Raw genomic sequence first — 18,383 nt, 5'->3', positions numbered from 1 at the left:
TTCCCCAGGGTGGTATTGGTAGCAGCTGTCCTTCCATCAACAGACTGAGGATCAGTGGCCTCACCTTTGCCAGTGCAGCATGTGATCAAGCGTCTCAGGCCCATTCCAACCTTTTATTCCTCATTTTACAATTGTATTTTAATGAATGTTTAAGGCAATACTATGGGTTCTGTCCCCAATACAGAAATGAACTTGTTTGGGAGCTTTTGCCACACTGTCATGCTATATATAGTCACAATGTATACTTGTACTGTGTATTTTTTTTAATATTTATTATGTATACAATATTCTGTCTGTGTGTATGCCTGCAGGCCAGAAGAGGGCACCAGACCCCATTAAAGATGGTTGTGAGCCACCATGTGGTTGCTGGGAATTGAACTCAGGACCTTTGGAAGAGCAGGCAATGCTCTTAACTGCTGAGCCATCTCTCCAGCCGCCTGTACTGTGTATTATTGCTTTTTCTCTGTTTTACTTTATTTTATTTGGAACTTGACAAGTTATTTTGTTTGCAATGATATTAAAAGAAAAGTCATAGAGATCAGTACCTGGCACTTAAAGTAGATGGGCCCTGGAATGGTACATATTCAGAACAAATTTATAGCATTAGTGGGGATGTCACAATGAAAGATTTATTTTTTTTAAAGATTTATTTATTTATTATGTATAAAATATTCTGCCCTCGTGAATGCCTGCAAGCCAGAAGAGGGCACCAGATTTCATTATAGATGGTTGTGAACTGCCATATGGTTGCTGGGAATTGAATTTAGGACCTCTGGAAGAACAGCCAGTGCTCTTAACCTCTGAACCATTTTCCCCAGACCTCAATGAAAGATTTAAAGCCCAGCAGTTTACCTCCAGATACTTTTCAGGTTAGCATAGAAGGCATTAGATACCATTGTAATATTCTCTAGCAAAATGTGTTTATTAGATTCCCCTCCCAACTCAAGTCCCTACCCCTTCCCTCTGGTCACCTCCCCACGTGTTCTGTATGCCCCTTTGCCTTTGTAACTTTTTTAAATTGTATGGGATCTACTTTAGTTCTTTGCTCAAACTTGAAAGGCTTGTTTCTACCCAAATTGAGCCTCAGTTAGACTCTGGCAATAGCAGGGTAAAACACCTTTATATTGGCCATGGAATTGCTGAGTTTGTGCAAAGTATCTCTTAATTTAGCATTATTGGCCTAACTATAGAAGACCATAACCAACTGTACCATTATTAAATAACTGATAATAATTTGTTTCTGTGCAAAAATACCATATTTACTCAATAAAGTTAAACTTTTTATCCAAAGGTGTTCCTATCCCAAAGTACTCTCACATTTTGTACAGTTGGAAACATCAGCCTTTCCAATAGTCGCTGCTTTATTTCCCAGGTCGTTCTGGACGTTGGCTGTGGAACTGGGATTCTCTCCATGTTTGCTGCCAAAGCTGGGGCAAAGAAAGTGATTGCAGTTGACCAGTCTGAAATCCTCTATCAGGCTATGGATATCATAAGGTAGGTGTACATTTAACGCTCAATTTACAATTCATTCTGAATTTGAAAATGTATACATTGATTAATTTTTAGTAAATATCTAGTAAAAGATAGTCAAAATATTTGTCATTTTTGCAAAAGTCCACCAGCACAATAAAATCTTAAGTTGTCTTGAGCTAGGCGTGCTAGCTCCGAGTCATCCTGACAGTTGTTAGAGAACTGTTCTCGTCCTCTTTTGACCCAGAGTACTGATTATAATAGAAAATCAGGAACTCTCATAGGATGATATTAACACAAGACGTTCCAGAACAAATCCGTCAGTGATACTTTCTTTAGGACACAGCAGTTATATTAAAGACGGAGCTTGTGTTTTTATTCTCTGACATCAACCATATTCCTCCTTTATACTAATTCTGGAATGAGTAGAAGTGAGCTGAAGTTGTGGCTGTGTGTATGCCTTTCTGTGGTTTTGTGAGGGTTTTTATTTCTCATTTGTATGATGCACAGTTAAGTATGTCATTGTCATCCTAGGGGTTCTGTAGCGGGTATCTCAATCACGTGTGCAAACAAATATGAGAGTCACCATCCCAGCAAAAAACTATTTTAGAAAAGCTAACAAAAATTCATTGTTGGTAATAAGATTATAGGAAGGCACTTTTTTCTGGAGTTCTGGTGTGCAAAACCCTGCTCCTTTAACATCAGCTTAGTCCTGCAGAACTGGACCACTTGTGCTTTCAATTGAATTTTATATTTTATTGAAATGATGGAAAAGGACAGTTTGTTTCCATTCCCAGAGCTTTAGAAACATGTTTGACATGATCATGTTCACATTCATTGTATCCGAACTTCAGTACTCAAGGTATAGTGTTCAAACTTAGAGACATGTTTAAAACATTTATTTATTTATTTAAATTGGGCGTATGAGTGTTGTGCCTGTATGTATATATATGTGTGTACTGTATGCATGTCTGGTGCCTGCAGAAGCCAGACAGGGCATTGAAGCCCTAGAACTGTAGTTACAGACAGTTGTGAGCCACTATTTGCTGAGAACTAAACCCATGTCCTCTAGAAGAGCAGCCAGTGCTCTTACCTACTGAGCCCTAATTTTTATGTACATGTTCAGGTTTCAGTTCCATGATGAGCTCACTGTTTCAGAGGTCATGGCTCAGAGTCAGCTGGATTTGTGTTACCCTGGAGTTGAGGCAGAATACTTTGTGCTTTGTCAGAGGGTGTGGAAGAAAACTCACTTGATGGTGTGGGTCAGGGGAGATCCAGGGGACAAGATCTGTTCTTCAGGGTGTAACCTATTTCTTCCAGCTAGTCCCTGCTTTATTCCATGTCCCTGTGACATCATGCAGTGGACTTAGCCATTTTTGAAGGCTGTGCCTTCATTACCCAAGCACTTCCCCAAAGCCCCAGCAGCTGGCAACACAGCCTTGACACCGCAACGGAAAGGAAGGTGTCGGTGATAGATAGGGGCAGTTCTTTTTAGTCCCTTCTGCTTTGAGGTCATCTCAGCACTCATGGAGGGTGCCGGCGACAGTGAAGTCTCAAGGAGCAGGCAGTAAGTTTTAGAGTGTGGTGCCCCTGCGCATGCTTCTCTTGCATCTGTGTAGTGGGAGCTGAGGCCGAGGAGGTAACTTCCCACCAGTTCTTAGTGCTGCTGCAGGCCACTGCCTCTGCCTGCCTGCTGAACGAATACCTTGTCACACTGGGATTTCTGTGTGTTTTTTCTGGATGGGAATGTTCAGAGGCAATAGTCGTATCCTAATACCGATGTGTAGTCTTTATCTCACTGCGCTAGGTAGGCTGGCTTGACTTGCGTTGTGAGCATTGTTCTGCTAGTCCTTCGTGCCACGGAGAGGGAAACAGGCATGTTTTGCTAAAACTTACATTTTAATTTTCTTGAAACTGTCAGCTACTAAAGCCACTGTTTGAGCCATACGTGACACATGGGTCCGAGTACCCGCTGCAGGGTTCTGAGTATGTTCTGTGTATTGCAGCCCTGTCCTGTTACTTTCCTGTTCATTTGTTTTTGTGGGAGAATTCTAACATAATTTCCTGCACCATGTCAGTAAATGGATCATCAATCATGTATTTGATTTTTAGTTCAAATTTGTTACTAATAACTTACTAAATACAGTGCTCAAATTGTAGGTTCTCCCACTTATTAATAAACTGCTAACATTTCTTTTAGTGAAATAATTTTAGTTATTTAATTTAAATCAGTGTATCAAAGTTTAAAAATAGTTCAATCAGCTATTCTGAGGTTGCCTGTAGGAGAAAATGTACTTAGGATTGCAGAGGTGTTAATACTGACAAATAAAACTGAAGCATGGAAGAGAACTGAATTGCTTTTCTGCTATTATGTTTTTAACTGTGCAGAGAGTAATCATTTCAGAAACATAAACTTACATGAGGATGGCAAAGCTATTCCACCAACAGACGGTCGCATGCTGTGTTCACTTTCACGTCTCTGCTGGATATATTTTGCCACTTCTCTGGTTCTCCGACTCAGCCATGGACAGCTAACTTATCATTCAGACTTTGATGTGGCTGGAGAGTTTTCATGGGAAAGCTGATCTATCTCATGTTCACATTGTGGTACTTTCAGCCCCAGTGTGAAGTGGAAGGCGCAGTCTTTCATGTGGCCACTGTCTAATGTATTAAGCATGATAAGAAAAGCCTGGTGAGGTGTATAGCTCAGCACCGAGCATCTGTCTAGCATATGTGAGGCCTGGGCGTGACCCCAACACCACACACAGAATAAAAACAATAACCAAAGCCGGTTTTGACCTGCTGTCTATCCTGTTTACATAAGCATTTTCTAGAATCTCCCATCTTTTCATCCCTAACCACATACAAAACAAGATTATGGTGGACATTTAGCAACACTTTGACTAGAACTGACATAGGCTTCCTGAAATGCCAGCTCCTCTAGTCTGATGGGCACCTGTCTGGTGAGTGAGTAGTGAATGAACTTTCAACATGTAGGACATCAGCAGTCAAGTTGCCTCCTAGAGCATGGAGCCTCCTCGCCTGCTTGAATTGGATGATTGTTTGCATTGCTGTTTTTACTGTGGGAGAGATTGAGTTACTGTATCATGATTTGTGTAATTCCACAGCCGTGTGCCAATGGATGCATGGGGAGTGGAGAACCCAAGCAGTAGCCTTGTCCGGGGCCTACTTCTGAGATGTGTATCCTCCTCCCCTTTTGTTTATCGGCCAGGTGTGTTTGTTCTTAATGGATTATGTACCTGTGCTTAAGGAGCTGGGGTAGGTCTGGCGTGTGAGGGGTGGAGAAGGTGTCCTGGTCAGGGCAATAGTTATAGCCATGTTTCAGCTCCTTTGGCACACCCACCTCGTGGACCTCTAATCCCCCTTTGGGGTGTGTGCTGTGAAGAATGAAGAATGGCTTTATTCAGTTTGCTCTGCACTTGAGTGCTGGGTCCTGCATGGGTTTGCCGATCTGATTTTTTTTCTCCCCCACCAAATTGCCAGAATCTTTTGTTTTCTGATACCCTCTTTTTTTTTTTTTTTCAAATTGGATTTTTATTGCTATTAAGTTATTTGATTCCTTGTACATTCTGGGTATTAACCCCCATCAGATGTATGATTGGCTGGTGTTTTCTTTTTTTTTTTTTAATTTATTTATTTATTAAAGATTTCTGTCTCTTCCCCGCCACCGCCTCCCATTTCCCTCCCCCTCCCCCAATTAAGTCTCCCCCCAGCCCGAAAAGCAATCAGGGTTCCCTGTCCTGTGGGAAGTCCAAGGAACCCCCACCTCCATCCAGGTCTAGTAAGTTGAGCATCCAAACTGCCTAGGCTCTCACAAAGCCAGTGCGTGCAGTAGGATCAGAAACCCATTGCCATTGTTCTTGAGTTCTCAGTATAAAACGTGCTTTTATTATTACATTTTTAATTGTCATTTCAATATGTTTGGGCAACAAAAGATGAAGAAATCTGTGGTCTTGGCTCAGTGAATTGAAGGCTCACGGTGCTGCACCTATTAGAGTATTCTTGTCTCCTGTCACTTACTTTCAACTTTTGTGACACACCTGTGTACTTTTCTCTGAATTTTAGGACCATCTGTCACCACTTTTAAATGTCACTCACTTGATGCTCTGTGCTTTCTACTTGTGTATTTTCTCGTTTCTTAAAATGCTAACCGTGTCTGTATATCTGAATCACTGGGCAAAAGTGGATTGCAAGCTTAATCATACACTCTTACTCTAAAGATACATGAGTGGTTCTTCATTGACTTTAAGAAAATCTGACTCCATCAGCCTCACCTTTCAACTCTTGGTGTGACCTCTGCCTCTTCCATACAGTTCACTGCCAGCTCTCTTCTCCCGGGGCCTCTCCCAGTACCAGCTCCAGAGATCCCACGGCACACATGCTGCTCACGGTCCTCTCTCCATATTTTAACAAAGCAGGCGAGATTGCTGCTCTGAAGACAGGAAGTAAACAGAGAGGGTTTTGCTCTAGCTTCAGTTTCCATACTGAATCAGATTCATAATTCAGTGTTTATTGCATTAATTGAGAACTGCTTAAAGGGTTCTTTTTTAAAAAAAACAACAACAGGAAAGTATTACCACAGATTGAAGCTTTACTACTTTTACAGTAGATTTTGTTAAAGAGATTCATTTAGAATGCTTTTAGACTCAAAGTAAGTCATAGACCGCACTTGGGTTTCTAAGTTCAGTCTGTAGGCCTTTCCTGAGTGGGGATGTCAGCTGGTGCTGAAAACTGTGTGGAGCAATCTAAACCCATGTTCCTGGGGATGGGGGGACTTAGTCTCTTCTGTGTAGCCTGAATCATGTTCTCTCCTCTCCATGTCTGTATCTGAGCTGTGATTGCTGACGCTAGCAGCATTGCAAGATCGTAAATGGCCTGAAGAGACAACTGGTCACAGAGCAAGCCTGGTCTGCATACAGCCAGCCAGAGATGTGTCTGCCTGGGTGGATGGCGTACTGCTCCTTTGAGAAGCATGCAGTGTTTCAGGAAATAGCAAACAGCTCTAATATTTTCTAAGTATTCCTCTGAAAAATTCAAAACTAAGCAATTTTTTTTTTGTTTTTGCATTAAATACAGCATAGGTATAGACACAGAGAAGCATGAGTGAGCAGGAAAACAGAGGAAACTAAACCCACAGTAAGCATCATCTCCTCTTCCGAATCCGCCTTATCCTCTGCCCTTCCCAGTCAGGCAGGCTTCCCTGACCGCTCTCCTGCATCCTCCCACACGTGTGCCCTCACATGTGGCTGGGATATAAACCCACAGAGTGAGTCACCAGGATAGGTGCACCTGCCGACTGACGGGCTTCCAAGTGGTTATGCCAGGCTGCTTTGGCATCAGTCATACGTAACCTTTCTCATTTGAAGTATCTGCAGGGTTTGTTAATAAGTGTTGTATGGGCCCACGGAATTCCCCTTGACACCCCTCCCTCCCCCGTTTTTGTTTGTTTTTCGAGATAGGGTTTCTCTGTGTAGCCTTGGCTATCCTGGAATTTGCTCTATAGACCAGGCTGGCCATGAACTCATAGATCTGCCTGCCTGCCTGCCTGCCTGCCTGCCTCTGCCTCCCAAGTGCTGGGATTAAAGGTGTGCGCCACACCACACAGCAATACCCTTGCTCCTGTTTTTTTTTTTTTTAAAGCCATCTAAACTGTCCCTCTTGGTGAGTTATTTATTGCTTTGCCCATTCTTTCTTTTCTTCCATAATTTTTTTTTTAAAGGTAGACTTGATACTACAGTCTGAATTTAAGTGTAGGTGAGCAGGGGCCTCCAGAGAACCTAACTTGTAAGTGGGAAGCCCTCTTATCCCCACACCTACCCACAGGCCCACTTACTGAAAGAAGCCAGGTAGGAAGCATGTGTTCCATATGATTGATTCCCTTAGCAGCAGTCTGCAGACTAAAAATATCACAAGCGGCAAAAGAAACAGAACTACAGGAGTTCAAGGCCAGACTCAGCTATATAGTGAGTTCAAGATGGTCTCAGAGAGGGAGGCGCATGGCGGGAGAGGGTAAATAATTTTCTGAGACTGAGCAACCATAGCCTTTCATGTATTGCTGATCATGGTCACCCATGATAAGTGCTTCGGCAAACTGTACTTTACAATGAATGCTTTACTGTTCAGTAATGCTCTGATGTTAGGGCAAGTCTCTTTGATGCAGGAAAAACTCCCATGTAATTAAAGTGTACGGTCTCTAACTGAGAACGTGGTTTAATTAGGTAGCAACTTAATTTTCAGCTTGCTTCCTCAGGTGGTCATTTTAATTCTGTTATTTTTAAATTGCAGAAAAGAGGGGTTGAAAAATATATCTCTGTCATCAAGTATGTAGTAATGTATCTTTAGGCAAGGTTACAAGAAGTTTTCTTTTTTCCTCTGGTGGCCTTGATCTTGTTTGGTTAATTTTGTTTGTTTGGTGTTTTGTAGCCCAAGTCAATCTTGAACTTGGGCAATCCTCCTGTCTCAGGCTCTTAAGTGTTGTGATAACAAAAGCGTACCACCATGCCTGCTCTAAAAGTAGTCCTCAGTTCCTCTGCACAGGAATGACTTTAATGTTCTGTGTCGTGTTTGAGGTGTGTCTATGGTGTTCACAAATGCGTAGGCTGGGTAGGTTAGCACGTTCCCTGAGAGTGGGCAGCTGTCAATAGCTGGAAGGTGTTGTAGGCCCTGACTTCCAGCCCCTCACTGCTGTTTCTCACTAGTTCCCGGAAGCCTTGTCTTGTTGTCCTTGCTGCTGTTTCCACACTTACTCGTTGCTTGCTCTTTGTTCTTACAGATACCGTGACTGCATAGGGGAGAGTATTCTTCATAAATGCAGCTTTCTTTTCAGGCTGAAGTATTGCTGCTAGTTCATGTTATTGCCTTGTTAATCAGAGAGGTTTTGGGCACCCTTCAGTTGACTCTTCTACTGCACAGGCAAAGGGATTTAAGCATCACTTTTGTTCAACAAATAGTGTGAACATTATGGAAAATAATCATTTAACCAGCTTTTAGAGTCTGTTTAGCAAACTAGTACATGGGTCGGCAAGAACTTTCTGAATAGAATTTGAGTGGCCTGAGCTAGTCTCTGATGTCAGCAGACTGGACTATGTGAAATTAAAAAACGTTTGCATAGCAAAGGAAACTGTCAGCTGAACAGAGACAGCCCCAGCATGGGAGGCAAGCCTTGCTAGCTATACTTCAGGCAGGGCTAATGCCCAGAATTTACAAAGAACTGCAGAAACTAACACTGAAGCATAAACCTTCCAGCCAACAAATGGGCTGCTGAAACAAACACTTCTCAGAAGAAGAAGCACAACTGGCTAGTGATTACTTTAAAAACTGTCCCTATCCCCAGGCATCAGAGGAATGCAAATTAAAACTACTTTTCGATACTACCTCACCCCAGTCAGACTGTCATCTATAAATCTGACAGCAAATATTGGAGAGGATGTGGGGGAAGAGAATCCCTTGTTCATTGCTGTACAGATTAGTGCAGCCATTAAGAAAATCAGTTTGGAGGGACCTCAGAAACCTAAAGTAGAACGACCGTGTGACCCAGCCATTCTTCCCCACGCATTTACCACAGAGGTGTTTGCACATCCGTGCTTATTGCTGCTCTGTCATCTGGCTGCAAGGAAATGGAACAGCAGATGAATGGAGAATGAAATGTAGTACATGTATGAAATGAAATATTATTATTCAGCTACAAATAAAAATTAAATCATAAAATTTACAGGAAAATGAATAGAAAACATAATATTAAGCTTGGTTTTTCAAATTCAGAAAACACCTCATGTTCTTTTTCATCTGCAGATCTTAGCCTATAATGTATAGTGTATATATGTAGACAGGTTTAAGTGTGTATGATATAGTATACCATTACAAAGGAAACCAAGAGAAGCTACTATTAGGTGATAAGGAAAGAGAATTCGGGCAAGAGGACACGAGTCATGGAAAAGTATATTATGCTTCCTGACTTTAGAATGGTCATGCTAACTGCAGAAGTTCACTGAGATCTGTAGTTTGAGACTGGACAAGTGTTGAAGTGGCTACAATAATCTAGCTGTGCAATGCCTTATTTGATTAAAATGTGGTGATTTTTTATATGGTTTGTAAACAAAATATTTAATAGTCTGATTTAATTCATTATAACTTTCAGACTAAATAAACTTGAAGATACCATTATACTCATTAAAGGAAAGATTGAAGAAGTGAGTCTCCCTGTAGAAAAGGTGGATGTTATTATATCAGAGTGGATGGTAAGTAAAGTTTAAAAGTTGTTTTTTTTTTCTCTGCAATGAACATGGTAGCAGTTTTTACTCCTTATATTTGATAAATGACAATGGTGGCAGGTGTTTTAGATAGTTCTGACTTTGTGGCTTCTGCCGACTAGCAGACGAATTCTTCTGTTTTTAGGTTTGTAGGGCCAACTAGGGTTGTGCCTTCCAAGTTTCTCCATCTTACTCTGTCCTCTCTGGCCCACTGCGCTGTGCCATCAGTGTCCTTTTGTACACTGAGGGACTCATTGACTTGGTTCCATAGTCTTCTAGATTGTGTTGAAACCTTGCGTCAAGGTAGACTGACTATTTAAGTATGTAATGAGATCATGGTATTTAGCTTGATGAAGCCTATTCAGTCACAGATTTCCTATGTGGAAATTTGAAGGTTTTCAAAAAGTTCTGTAGATAAACTATATTGTCATGTAGTAAGTTTATTAAAACAGTTTAAGCTGCAGTTTTCTATCTTTTTTAATGGACATAGTTACAATCCATAAAATAGCAGTTACTTTTGGGAGCTTTCCAAGTGTTAGGGTTTAATCGTCACTGTCTAGTTCAGATTGTCACTTGGGCGTGGACAGCATAGCTTTAAGTTTTATTTTATTATTTTATTTTCTTCTTTATTGCAAGTGGGTTTTCAGGACATATTTCGGCCTGGTGTATCATTCCAAGAGGCAGGTCCAGCAGCCCTCTGGTCTCTCTGTGCTGTTGGGTGTTGTGTTTCATTTTAGCTGGCCTGCCAGCCGCCACCATGAGAATGGGTGCTCTTTCTTCATCTCCTCTGCTTTAATGGCTAGAAACTCAGATTTGTATTATTATTGTGAAATTTTTAAATGATGTAAAATTATGAGAGTTAAACAAATACCCCTTTGTTTGCCACAGTGTTTAAGCCAGTGGCTCAAGATAAGGAAAGATAAGAGGACTCTCACTTCTGGGAAAGGCTTTACCTGGCCTGTCTGCTAAGTGCCTCTGCTCTGCCGTCTGCTCCTTAAGACACATGCAGTCTGTTCCTGTGCAACCTCTTTTTTGTTTTATTGTAACCCATTTTTATAAATTTTATTGAGATTATAATATACTTATATAATTTCCCCCTTCCCTTATCTCTCCAGCCCCTCATGTGTGTGTGTGGGGGGGGTGTATATGGCTGCGGTTGTGTGTTCCTAGATACATACGCATGCTTGGTCCATTTAATGTTGTCTGTGTGTGTGATTTCAGGGCTGACCACATGGTGACCTCTTTGTACTTTAGTTGAAGCTTCTGTCAGAGCCATCACGGGTTATGTTGTTATAGACCGTCGTTATTAAACCTCTTTTCTCCAGAGAGCTACAGTTCACTTGGTACTGGCAGGTTCCACCACAAGTCTCAGTGTGAATGGATGATGATAGGCTCTCTTCACAAGGGAACTTGTCCTGACAGCTGTATGTGAGTTTCTGTAAGTGCGAAGGCAGATGGTGTGTGGCAGGCTGAGGCTGTTGCTGGGAGTCAGACTGCGTGAGCTCCAGCCTTGCTTCATTTCCTCTGGGCATGTGTGGAGCCTCTCTGCCTCAGCTTCCTGCTCCATAAAATGAAGAGACAGTAGCCCTCACTTCATGGCTTTTGTGAGGATCAGATGATGGCTCTGGTGCAGTCTAACCCTCAGGAACAGCTGCTCGGTGTCGGACAGTAGCGCAAGCGCAGGAGTGGGCTGCTCGACTGGGCCCTGGAGCGTAGACTGGCTGAGTAGCTGCCCAGATGGCTCCCCTGGACAGCAGAGACTGTGCCAGGATCATCCTGTGCTCCCTCCTTTCAGACATGACATTTAGAGTCAGCCTGGGTTTGTCTGTGCTTACCGACCCTTCTGTTCTGGAGAACAGCTGTAACCTTGACTCCCTGGATGAGGAGGACAGTGACGTGCACACGGTGACTCCCTGGATGGGGAGGACAGTGGAGCACAGTGACTCCCTGGATGAGGAGGACAGTGATGCACAGTGACTCCCTGGATGAGGAGGACAGTGACGTGCACACAGTGACTCCCTGGATGAGGAGGACAGTGATGCACAGTGACTTCCTGGATGAGGAGGACAGTGACGTGCACACAGTGACTCCTGGATGAGGAGGACAGTGACGTGCACACAGTGACTCCTGGATGAGAAGGACAGTGACGTGCACACAGTGACTCCCTGGATGAGGAGGACAGTGATGCACAGTGACTCCTGGATGAGGAGGACAGTGGAGCACACGGTGACTCCTGGATGAGGAGGACAGAGACGCACAGTGACTCCCTGGATGAGGAGGACAGTGACTCACAGTGACTCCCCGGATGAGGACAGTAGCACACACAGTGACTCCCTGGATGAGGAGGACAGTGGAGCGCACACAGTGTTTCCTGTCTTCATGGCTCTTGTGGATCTTGTGGATGTTACACTGCAGTTTTAGTGTTTGGTTCTTAACCACTCTTGACTGTTTTCTAGCAAAGCTGTGTTCAGAATGTTGGCATCAGACTGTGGCCTCGCTGTCCTTCACTTTTCGTCCATCTCGTCAACACGACTGCACTCTGGCCCTGCAGCGTTCCAGCCTTCCCCCCTCGAGTTCAGCCAGTCAGCCTTTATAGATACAGCTTCTTGGGAACGTTCACTCACGCAGTGGAACAAAGCCCCCTGTCAACTTGAAACACAGGAAGTACACTAGGAATTTACCTTTATTGACTTTGGCAGGATTTTAGATTACTGGCTTTGCCTCAGTTCTTCGAGCCACATCAAGCATTAATTAAATTAGGGCTTTGCATTTCCCTGAAGCAGATTTGTGCTCCAGAGTCCTTTGGAGTGGTGTGGAGTGAGGAGGTTTGGTCACCAAGCTGTTTGGGTGGGCTACTGAATTCACTGTGTTTGGCCATCCTTGTTATATGGGCCAGTTCCTTGCAGTCCTCACCTGAGCTGCGCCCCGTGCTTCTTCTGCACGTTTAGCAAATGCCGTTAGGACAGAATCTTACCAATTCGTCTAACAAAGGATGGTCTTTTCTTACTACATATTTGTTGTATTTGGAAGATTGAAGTCTTGTTCTTGTAACTCTCTAATCATACTGCTAGTTATTATTCCCTATAGCCTTGAAATTATGTGTGCGTGCAGTGTGTGTGTATTATGTATCACGGTTAGTGTTTATGGTATTATAGTAAAGTACTTGAGGCTGGGTACTTTATAGATATAGATGATAGAAATTTCCAAAAACTGAAGAGTCCAAAGTCAGAACCTGTGTCTGGTCAGGGTCTGGTGTCAGCTGCCAAGATAGTACTGTGTACTCTAGTGGAGTGGATACTGTCCTGCCATAGACAGGACAGAAGGGGACAAGCCCACCACCTCAAGTGTGAGTGGCTTCCTCCTCATGGCTCAATTACTTTGTAAAAGTCCCCAGTTGTATTATTTTGAGACAAGATCTTCCAGACTGACCTCACATGGCAGCGTATAGCTCTGGCTGGCTCTGAATTGGCTGTGCTCCTGCTTCAGTCTCCTGTGTGCTGGAAGGCAAGGCGTGCTCCATCATGTCTAGTTTCCCTTCCACCTCCCACAGAATAAAGGGCTTTATTATAATGTTTTCACATATGTGTCTCACTGTAAGTTGCTCATAATCCCCCACTGGCTCGCCTTCCCCTTCCCTGCTGGTCTCTTGCTCTTACACGGCCCCCTCTGCTTTCATGTCATTCTTTTTTTATTTATTTATTTATTTATTTATTTATTTATTTATTTATTTATTTATTTATTTATTTATTATGTATACAATATTCTGTCTGTATGCCTGAAGGCCAGAAGAGGGCGCCAGACCTCTTTACAGATGGTTGTGAGCCACCATGTGGTTGCTGGGAATTGAACTCAGGACCTTTGGAAGAGCAGGCAATGCTCTTAACCACTGAGCCATCTCTCCAGCCCCCTCATGTCATTCTTATATATAAATGTGTGTGAGAATCTAGTTTACGTCACATCAGAGAAAACGCAGTTCTTGCTTGTCCTTGTATGTGACACTGTTAGTTTCCCTTTTTTTAGGCTCTTCTATAGTCCCTCATCCGTTTTCTTGTCCTTTGTATGATTTTTTTGGGGGGGATTTTTCGAGACAGGGTTTCTCTAGCTTTTTGGTTCCTGTCCTGGAACTAGCTCTTGTAGACCAGGCTGGCCTCGAACTCACAGAGATCCGCCTGCCTCTGCCTCCTGAGTGCTGGCGTGTATGAATTTTTTAAATACAAAGTCTGCATATGAGAGGACAATATGTTTGCCTTTCTTATTTTACTTTATACCAGTACATTGTTGGTTCAGTTTTAATATATGAATTTAGGGAGACACACTGGGGCATAGCACACTCCCCTGTGTCTCTTTAATATGATTGTCTTTCCTAAAGGTGCCAGCTAATGCTTTGGTTGTTCTCGTAAGAGTGGACTACCCTCTTATAATTAATGATTCCCCTGATTTGATGTGGGGACTCTTGCTCTAGAAACACATTGCATCCTTCAGCCATGAGAGCTAACTGAGCCTGGAATAAGGGTGTGTGTGTTCTGAGATCTTGAGATGCTGCTGCTGTTCTTTTTTCAATTTTCCTAAAACTGCCACAGTGCAAGGGGAAGGGTCTTGTACTGATCAGGTCAGAGTGCCATCTAGTGGAAGAAAGGTTTTTAAACTAGCGTTTTCCAGACTGAGAGGAGCAAGTCCATGGCACTAGAGAGTAAGCACCTTGTGGTCAGGGTCAGCGGGCCGAGCATGGTGTTGCAAGACAGTGGCCAGCACATACTGGATGCCTAGCAGGAGCAGCCTCTGTGATGCTCATGTTCACTCTTCCCCACACAGAAGGCAGTAATTAGGTGAAGTACTAGGAAGCAGGAGCTCCTTTGACGAATGTTTATTGTACACATATACAATTTTACTATCTTTTGACTGCACGCTAATATAAAAATACTAAAAACTGTATCCTTCACCTTTCCCCTGTCACTCAGGACCCATCCACCTCTTCCACCAGAATCTGTGATTGCCCTTTTAAAGTGTGTGCATTTCCAGCCCACAGCATGCTCGTTCCTTAGCACCCTGTCTGTGGCAGAATAAAAAGTGCAGATTCTAGTCCCACACTTAGGTTCATGGACACTTAAGTTACTGAACTTTTTTTAGTATTTATATTAGAACGTCATATATATTTCTGCCATTTCACATTATATTTTGCTTTTGTTCTTGTGGCAATTGAACCCGGCATTTTGTCCATACTAGGCAAGTCCTTTGCCTCTGAACCATACCCCCAAGTCCTTCCCTTTAACCTGTGTTTCTGTATTTAAGTGGATTTTTCACAATAGTCCCTAATATAAAATACCCAGGTTACACTTTGTCAGCTTTATGTTTAAAATCCATCTGGTGTTTGCCCAGCAGTGGCATAACTGGATCACCTTGTGGGTATGGTTTAGTTTTTTGAGGCCTTCTGTACTGATTTCCATAGCGACTACACTAGCTCATACTCACACTCTTTGAGTAAATGTGCCCCGTGTCTCTTTCTGTGTCTTTCGATGAAGTCTGACTTTTGATGTCAAAGTCCTTGGTCTTTTCCCCAAGAAGGTGAAAATATTTTTTTATAAACTTTATTCTTTTCCCTCTTACACTTAATCTTGAATCCACTCTTGGGCTTTCTGCCATGTAGTTTGATGATGCTGACTGCACTGTTGAATTCTGTGTAGACACATTAGATCCTATAGGTTTGTTATGGGTCTTGTAGTCTTGTATTGGGTACAAGCAATATTTTCCCCTCTAAGTTATTTCAGATGACTGTTTGTCAACAGTCTTTCCCAGAGTAACTTTATTTTTCACTACCTCTTAATTTGACTTTTGCCTCAGGGTGTTTTAGTCATTTGATTAGGAAAGAGTCTGGTACTAAAAGTATCTGCCTTTATTTAATCACCAGTGAGCCTGTTGCAGGAAGATGTGAGCATGTTAGGAGTAGGCTCCTGTTTCCACAAGTGTGAGTCTGCATCTCTGTGTTCCATGTGTTCTTTTGAAGGACAAATGCAGCGTTAAATTTTATAAAGTAAATGTCAGTCTTGAAAGAAGAATGCCCCATGAGCATCATAGGAGGCAATATCAGGTATAATCCTTCCAGATGGTGCCCTACAGGTGAGGCAGCAGCCTGTGAAATTGTACTCTGAATTGCACCACAGATGATTGGGGCATTAGGAGCAAAGCTTTCTGTTATGGGTAATAAATGACTTGGTTCAGTACCAGGGACAGTTCCCAGAAGTTCAAGCTATTTGGTTACATTCACAGCCTTTAGCAGAGTGAAGTTGAGAGGAAGGACAGTAGCTGCTAACAGCTCACACACCACCATCAGCTACTCACTTCTTATTCCTCTCTCATACATCACATCCTGACTTCTGTTTCCCCTCCCTCCTTTCACCCCAGTCCCCTCCAATTGCCTTCAGAAAGGGGCAGGCCTCCCAGGAATATCAACCAAGAACACTATTACCTTTTCCCTGGGAAGGGTTCACCACCATTCCCTGAAATCTAGTTGTACTAGGGTCCTGTTCCTTGAGCTAGCTTTCATGCAACACTTATTTAAAGAAGCTGCATCTCAAGTAGTGGACAAACCCCAGTGGGAAAGTGTGACACTTGCTCAGAGTGTGGGCAGTGGCCCTATTCTGTCGAGAGCATCTGGTGTGCCGATGTGTCCCGTGAACCTCTATGATGAATGACTGTTCCTCCTGCTCCTAATTCTTGAGAATGCATAAATACAGTGTATTTAGATTATATCTACTCCCTGACATCCCTCTTCCAGTCTCTGGTCTCCCCCCCCCTCCCTTTTTAATGGCCCACTGAGTCCAGTTAGTGCTGTATGTATGCACACCAAAGAAAGATCTCTAGACAGTGCTTTGGGAGATGGCACTTTAGGTCAGGTGGCACATCGTGGTGCCTGTCATGTGCATGGCAGGATGTGTGGTAACATCTTGTAGCTCTGCCCAGTGGACACCAATAGTGTTTCCACCCTCACTCCCAGTGTGAGCCTGAGAGTGTCCAGTGTGACAGGAGACAAAATCTATTAGGACCACTACTCCTAATTAGCCTTGTAACATTCCAGGAGCTGTAGGTCTCCCCAAAGTTCACCTTACTCTGGGGGGAAACAGTAGACTGAAAAGTGGAATTGCAAGTGCGGGTTCTGAACTTGCTACTGTAAGAACTCGATGGGTCCACTTCCCATCCAGGCCTGGCCTTCCAGTGCCACTGGATAGAACTGACTGTCCATACAGTGACGGGCAGAGCTGTTTGACAGAGAAGAGAGGTGACAGCTATCGGCTGCTCTGCTGGGTTTCCTGTGCAGTGCCTGTTCCTGACGTTCGTCGTTTCCTTTCTGCACAGGGCTATTTTCTTCTTTTCGAGTCGATGTTGGATTCTGTCCTTTATGCAAAGAACAAATACTTGGCGAAAGGAGGATCGGGTAAGTACGAGATTTCAGTGTTAGTCTGATTTCAGCGTGGAGCAACCAAGTGAACCTCTGAGCTTCCGGCACACTGTGCATGGCTGAGAGTTTCAGCAGAGATGAAAGATGTTCCCATTGGAAGGAGCCTTGCTTACTTAAGATATGGGGGCCCCAAGGCTGTGGTTTCTTAGGATATCTTTTACTAGAAGGTTTTTTTGTTTATTTGTTTGTTTAATAGAAACATAAGGGCTAGGTGTGGGAAGCTTTTAATATTCAAATTAAAGTGTCTTTTCATTTTTTAATCCCTGTGTCATGTAGTTCCTGTTTCCCACTCTTAATCTTAGCAGTGACAGTACAGTTGAAAGTCCTCAGACCAAACCAACAGAGCTAAGACAGATCTTCCAGACAGCGGAGCACTCTGGTAGCATCTGTGTTCCCTCTTTCTAGATCACTTGTCATATATTCTTGGCATTCACTTTAAAGTAGTTCTTGATCTCTGCTGTTAACCTGGCTAGGATTTTAGATGTTTTATCCTGAAACAGTGCACATCTGTGATTTTTGTGGTCTTTTTAGTGACTGAAGGAAATGGTATCACTTAATGATTCTCTGTGGTCGTCACCATCACTATTGCTTATGTTATACATAATCTTCACCACGGGCCTTTGAGATTTGGGGAACAGTTTCAAAAGGTGTCCTGGAAGATGACACCATTGGGCGGCCAAGCCTGCATCTCTTTTTCTTTTTTGATTTTTAAACTCATATCTGCCTGACCTAATCATTATTCATGTTCTTTTCACTAAACCTTGTTTCCCTATTAAAATGCATTTAAAACATCTGACTCTTGCTGTGGGGTTCTAGGGAACCCCCCCCCACCTCCTCCCTCTCCATACCTCCCCAGTGGTGTCCATTGATCTCACTGAAGAACTGACAGCAGCTAATGCATTTAAATCGAGTGCTCAGTGAGATTCATTAGGTCCCCACAGCCATGGGACCATGGCAGCTGGAGGGACAAAAGGGAGGTTAATGATTCTAGCTCAGTCCATATTTTTATATAACTGATTAACATTAGGATCATCTGGGGGTGTAGTCAGAAGAGTCGGCATTTAGCTGCCTGAGCAGTGCTGTGGAATGCTATTTGTTAATATAATTAGGAGAAAAACTAAACTCACTATGAGCGACATGAAATGAACGTATATTGCCATCAGATGCTCATGTGTGCTGTGAAGTTTTGC

At 43.0% G+C, this 18,383-nt stretch overlaps 1 protein-coding gene across 2 annotated transcripts in view; it reads left to right on the top strand.

Annotated features, from left to right (window-relative positions):
• The window catches only part of Prmt3 (protein arginine methyltransferase 3), a 67,743-nt gene that overhangs the window by 18,055 nt on the left and 31,305 nt on the right, over positions 1-18,383 (top strand). For both annotated transcript variants that reach the window (XM_075952300.1, XM_075952301.1), the window contains 3 exons: positions 1,373-1,494; positions 9,629-9,728; positions 17,091-17,169. In XM_075952300.1, coding sequence (XP_075808415.1) covers positions 1,373-1,494; positions 9,629-9,728; positions 17,091-17,169 — 301 coding nt within the window. The remainder of the gene's footprint in view (positions 1-1,372; positions 1,495-9,628; positions 9,729-17,090; positions 17,170-18,383) is intronic.

This window comes from Microtus pennsylvanicus, chromosome 18 (genome assembly GCF_037038515.1).
Source record: "Microtus pennsylvanicus isolate mMicPen1 chromosome 18, mMicPen1.hap1, whole genome shotgun sequence".
NCBI lineage: Eukaryota > Metazoa > Chordata > Mammalia > Rodentia > Cricetidae > Microtus > Microtus pennsylvanicus.
This window is presented reverse-complemented; position numbering and strand designations above follow the sequence as displayed.